This window comes from Nymphaea colorata, chromosome 8, assembly GCF_008831285.2.
Source record: "Nymphaea colorata isolate Beijing-Zhang1983 chromosome 8, ASM883128v2, whole genome shotgun sequence".
NCBI lineage: Eukaryota > Viridiplantae > Streptophyta > Magnoliopsida > Nymphaeales > Nymphaeaceae > Nymphaea > Nymphaea colorata.
In genome coordinates, this window is record NC_045145.1 from 10,467,197 (window position 1) to 10,473,415 (window position 6,219).

Consider the following 6,219-nt stretch of genomic DNA (forward strand, 5'->3'; position numbering starts at 1 on the left):
TGATGTAAAGTGTCATAAGATCTTCAAAAGAAACAAATACAGTGAATATGAATGTAATATTTCATTATGGGTGCAGCCATCACTGGATTCTGCAGAAAGTGCATACATACTGACCAGCTTCAGCAACTATTAAATAATTTCAGCTTAAGAACCAGAGACAACAAAAACTGGCATCATAATAATGAGTATTTTTGACATATAAACTGACATTGTGGATGCTTTTTGTTACCAAAGCAAGAATGGTACCATATTCAAGAAACAAGCCATATATGAGCCTCAATTTCTTTTTCGAATCAGTTTCAAGACCAAAGAGTTTGGGGAGACAATCTTAAGATTCTTAACCGTTTCAAACTTTGATCACATCTTTCAGAATACAAACCTTTTAAAGTAATGACACCAAATAATACAGGTTGAGTTCTATCAGGTACAAAATTCAGTACTTTTTATGCAGTAGCTAATAACATATCCAAGGGCCCATTCATCGAAAAATCAAAGAAAACAATATTATGAGATTCCATCCCAAAACCAAATCCTAGGTAAGAATCTGTTGGGAACACTCATTGAGATGGAATCAACTGAGAAGCAAATATAATGAAACAATGAAATAAATAGACCAAACCCCTAGCAACAGGAAGACTTGTTTTTCTCTGACTCTTCCTTCTGGCCATCAACAAGGCTCACCCTGTTCATAGACAATTCCTTTTTGTAAGTGTCAGAAGTCAGGACCTTTCTGCTGACATTGTTGTAAATTTCCTTGATGACAATTTCAAAAGCAGCTTGAACATTTGTTGAATCTAATGCAGATGTCTCCATGAAGAACAACCCTTCATTCTCAGCGAGTTCCTTCCCTTCCTCTACACTCACATCCCTAAGACTCTCCAGATCACACTTATTTCCAACCAGGATTCTCGCCACCGTGGTATCCGAGTGGGCTGCACATATTTCACACAGACAACAGAACTTTAGAACAAAATTAAGCCCAAAAGACCAAACTCACAGATCTAAGGAAGCAAGGATTTTCACTGAGATAATGAGAAGAATTCAGCTTCACAAATTCGAATTATGAGTTCATCTTTATCTATCTCTTGGTCCACTTTCTTAAAGTCTTAGTCTTCATATACTTTCGTAAAGGACACCTTTCAATCGCACAAGCATATTAGATCACTTGGTTGCCGCCACCATGAAATTAATTCCCATGTTCTTCCAGATTCACCATTTCACAAGCATCACCTCGTCTAATACCAAAATCTGAAATCCCCAAGATTTCAAAATTTGTTGAGGACACCCTAACGATTTCTGGAGGCAAAATCCAAATGGCCCTTGTGAACGAAAGATACAGTCCACAAAAAGTCGTCTTTAAATGATAAAAAAGAGAAACAACAATTAAACCAGACGAAACCTCTAAAAATCAATATGGTTACTAGAAAAGAAAAAATGCAATAAAATGTAAAAAAGAGATCTCAATGGAGATACAAACACCACATCATTTGACCACAACGATAAGCGGTCACTGACCTAATTAACCACAGAAAAGAGTAGGCAAAAACGACCAAGAGTTCACTACTCAACGCTGTGTGACGAACCCCAAAAGAAAGAACAAACAAAGAAAAAGAAGATCGAAAGCTGAAATTATTTTAGAAGAGTGTAAAACTTAAAGGATCAAAAACTGAAAAACAGGAAGGAGGAGGAGAAGAAGAAGAAGAAAAAGGGATGGGTTTTTTTTTTGGGGGGGGGGGGGAGGGGGTGTGTGTGTGGAGGGGGGAGAGAGAGAGTGAGAGAGAGTTATGAGCCATACTCCTGAGCTCCTCGAGCCAACGATCCACATTCTCGAAGGTGGCCCTGCGAGTCATATCATAGACGATGAGAGCACCGACTGCGCCCCTGTAGTAGGCGGAGGTGACGGCCCTGAACCTCTCCTGCCCAGCGGTATCCCAGATTTGCGCCTTCACCTCCCTCCCCTCGATCTCCATGCTCTGCGTCTGGAACTCCACCCCGATGGTAGCCTTGGAGTTCGCGTTGAACTCATTCCTAGCGAACCTCGACAGCAAGTTCGACTTCCCCACCGCAGAATCCCCAATGATCACCACCTTGAACAGGTAGTTCTCCCCTTCATCCCCCTCCATCTTCCCCCACAGTGAAGTCTCACCACAAAGAAAAACCAAAAAACTCAGAATCCAGATCACCCACAACTGGATGGATCTTTTACCCTGTCGATGACTGTCGGCTCAGCTCGCTTCTCTGCTTATGATGTGCGCATGTGAGAGAGAGAGAGAGAGAGAGAGACGATAAGAGGGAGATTAAGAAAAATTTAACCAGTTATCACAAACTGAGAGCCCATTAATTTTTTGACCGTCGGAGGATGCATATGTAATTTGGAACTCCCCGCCAAAGGTCATTAATTAAATGGTTAGAAATGACTACAAAGACGACGGCATCATCACACCGTCTACTTACCTATTCTTCTCCTTCAGCTTGGGAATTTTGACTATCAAAGCAGGAAAGAAAACAAGGATTGCAAGGATACGCCTTTTACCCGAACACCCTTACAAAAGAAGTAGGAAAAGAAGATCTCAAGATCTCGTCACCGTGAGTGGAGGAGGCGGACGAGACGACAACCGCGTGGGGAGGGGAAGAGATTGGTAGGCACGACAAGGGAACGTGTCCCGTGCCCGCATTTTACGCCTTTCATGTAAAACAACAGAGTTGACTGCGGACAATGTGTTTGGGCGGTGGCCAATCATCTTTCATCAAGGGGTCAACAACGGCGTGACCGCCGCAATTTTCGCGCTACAAGATTGACGACACCGTCGATATTTTTCATAGCTTAAATAAAGGCTCCCCTTGTGGATATGCCGACTTACGCAAAGAGCCTGGATCTCTGGTGAGCAAGATATTCTTAGTAAGAGATTGAAATCCCACCTCCTCCGTGATAGTCGAAGATCTCATTTCTTCCTCGTCAGTTTAGAGATGTGTAGGTGCTTCTGAGATGTATCCGCACTGCATGTCAATAAAATAAAGGTTACCCGCAGCTGTTAAAGATTGTGATAAGATGAAAAGAGCAAACCGTCATTTCGAGTTTTAAAAATTTGAGGATAAAGCAATAAACGTGGAAGGGGAAGATTACAAGAAGTCAAGAAGGAAAACGTCGTAGAATACAAAAAATTCAGAATTGATACATCTGACAAAAAACCTGCTATAGATTCTGATGAAAACTATTATCAGTACACATTGGGTTGTGGCTTAATAAAAAAAACTCTTTCCTTTTCCATGGATGTATAGGTTCTCTTTGAACCGAACCACATAATTTCTGGTGCCTTTTATTTTTTATTTTTTTACTTTTCTTTTATGGTATTAGAGCCACTTGAGTTGCATAATTGAGTATGTACTCATGGCATCCTCAACGCCACCTGCTCTCATGGCATCCTCAACGCCACCTGCTCTCATGGCATCCTCAACGCCACCTGTTCATTCACCGTTGAAAATGACTCAAGATAACTTCCTCTTATGGTAGACTCAAGTCTTGGCAATGGTGGAGAGCCAAGATCTTTTATGATTTTCTCACTGGTGACACTCCTGCGCCACTAGAAACTTTCACTGAGGGATTAAAGGAAGTCATGAATCCCACTTACACCGCCTGGATGAAAACTGATCATTTGCTAAGATGATGGATTACCAGCACACTATTAGGAAGCGTGTTTGGTTTGATTGTTGGCTTGGAGACATCAACCGATATCAGGAAATTGCTGCAGGAAATTGTTGCGTGATGCTTATGTGTAAGGCTCTTAAGAGAGAGAGTTCCATCTAATGCAAAAACTCACAAGTATGAAGAAGGGCTTAGATTCCATTAATGAGTACATTGGAAATTTCAAGACTATGATGAACTATGTGCTACTGGATGAGTGGTCATGTCAGACGAGTTCTCTCAGACAAGGAGAAGGCAATTTGGCTTCTTCAAGGTCTAAGATCTGGATATCAACTGTTCGTTATCACCATGCTTAGACCACTAGTATCACAATACAAGGAGGCATGCTTAGACCACTAGTATCACAATACAAGGAGGTAGTTTCACTACTTTAAAGCTATGAAGCACGCAATGACATCTTTGAATCTTCTCCCCAAAGGAGTTATGTCATTCACAATAAAAAACGAATAAACAACAAGGAAGATATCAACGTTTTAATAGGATATGGATTTGGGCAAGGCGATAACAATTGAAATCAGTCTAATCAGTCATTTGACACTAAAGAAAAGGTGAAGATTGTGTGCCAAATTTGCAATAAGCAAAATCAGTCAGCCTTAAAATGTTATAATCGCTTCAGCCATTCTGTTTTGCCAAATGATATTCCACAAGCTCTTGCTTCAATTAAAATAGTTGACAATCAAGATAATGAATGGTTTGTTGATACGAGAGCCCTTGCCAACATGACTTCTGATGCTAGTAAGTCATCTAACTCTCACCCCTATTTTGGTAATGATGCTATTATTTACTGGCAATGGAGAAAAAATATCTGTTTCTCACATTAGTGACACCAAGGTTCAAACTCAATTGATAGACATACCTTTGCAAAATGTGTTATGTCTGCCTGAAATAAAAAAGGATTTGCTATCGGTGAGTCAACTTACTTCTGATTTGCCTATATTTTTGAGTTATCATCCACTTGTTGCTTGAGGAAGGACAAGGTGATGCTGCAGATAGTGGCGATCGAAAATAGGCGAGGTGGTCTTGGAGGTTCTCATTCTGCTTTGTTTTCAACCAGATTTTGGAGTGTAGATTTTGGTCGATGCATGAACGGTTGGGGCATCCTCAATTTGACGTAGTCCAATTATCGAATAAAAACAATCTAATTTCAGTTGAATGCATGAAAAACAAGAATCGCATTTATTGTAGTTGTCAAATGGATAAATAAAGTAAGTTGCTATTTTCTTATGGAGAGTCTTATAGTGAACATTTAATGCAGGTTCATTCTAATCTTTGGGGTCCTATAGTAAGAAAATTTTTGATTCTATGTCATTTTTTTGTTAATAATTGCACCAAATTAACTTGGTTCTATTCATTGAAGAAGAAGTCTGATTTCTTTGAAGTTTTTGTTCACTTTTATAGATATGTTAAGTGGCAATTTGACAAAAAATAAAAAATATTTCAATCTAATGGTAGTGGATAGTATAGTAGTAAAAAATTCATTCATTATCCTCATCAAATGATAATCAAATGACTGATGTCATGCCCCAAAACGTCTGAGCAGAATGGCACAGCTGAACAAAAACATAGAAATGTGACCGAACTTGGATTGATAATGATGTTCCATTCCAACACACAAAAACATTTTTGCATGGAAGCTTTTTCTACTGCCGTCTACTTGATCAATAGACTATCATCATCCACATTAAATATGGACTCTCTTTATTTTTGGGTTTTTGGAAAGCATCCAGGGTATTCTACTTTAAGAGCTTTTGGTTGTTGATGCTTTCCTCATCTATGTTGATATCAAGAATCAAAATTTGATCCAAAATCATTGTCATGCATTTTTATTGGATATAGTACGTAGTTCAAGGGTTATAGATGTCTTCGTTCGCTCATCCTCCAACTGGCAGAACAGATGTGTCATGACATATTGTGTTTGATGAAGAAACTTTTCTTTTAAAGATCACGCCAATCTTCATCGACAATAATAGCTTGAGGGAGAATTCACTTCACTTCTTGATGACAAGATTAGAGATTTACATGCCAGTTGTCCAATGGATACTTCAAGTCTAGACTCTCGCAATGGCACTAGTGAACTCACTTCTTCCTATTTAATGTAGGAACAATTTTAGAATGTGCAGATTCCTCATATTGAGCTTCATAACATGTCATCCTTTGCCACCAGTAGTTGAAAAAAATGACGAAGCAATGCCTACCATTTTGCCACAGCCTGTTATCGCTTTGCCTCAATCTATAACACCATTACAACACACTATCATTACTTGCAACATGACTATTATATCAAAACCTAATCCCAAATATATTGATCTTCATGATGTTACAACATATGCTTCTATACCTAAGGAGAGGTGCAACACTAAGGAGACATTGAATCACTTAGGCTGGAAGGCTGCTATGCAGGAAGAAATATCTTCCCCTATATGAAAACCACACTTGGGATATAGTACCACATCAACCACACGTGAATGTCGTTGAATCGAAATGAGCATACAAAGCAAGGCTGTAAGCCCATGGAA

At 39.4% G+C, this 6,219-nt stretch overlaps 1 protein-coding gene across 1 annotated transcript; it reads right to left on the bottom strand.

Annotated features, from left to right (window-relative positions):
• Positions 1 to 328: 328 nt before the first annotated feature.
• Positions 329 to 2,511, bottom strand: LOC116259034 (ras-related protein RABA5d-like). The gene is made up of 2 exons (XM_031636627.2): positions 1,796 to 2,511; positions 329 to 932 (listed from the first exon to the last, which is right to left on the bottom strand). Exons 1-2 carry the CDS (start codon positions 2,121 to 2,123, stop codon positions 622 to 624), a joined length of 639 nt encoding a protein of 212 aa, XP_031492487.1. The 5' UTR covers positions 2,124 to 2,511; the 3' UTR covers positions 329 to 621.
• Between the last annotated feature and the right edge of the window lie 3,708 nt (positions 2,512 to 6,219).

What these genes read in the sequence shown, in the direction of transcription:
- LOC116259034 (XM_031636627.2), bottom strand. Translation starts at nt 2,123, where the DNA reads ATGGAGGGGGATGAAGGGGAGAACTACCTGTTCAAGGTGGTGATCATT. An exon ending in TTGGCTCGAGGAGCTCAGGA is followed by an intron (nt 933 to 1,795) that starts GTATGGCTCATA and finishes AAATATGTGCAG; the next exon opens with CCCACTCGGATACCACGGTG.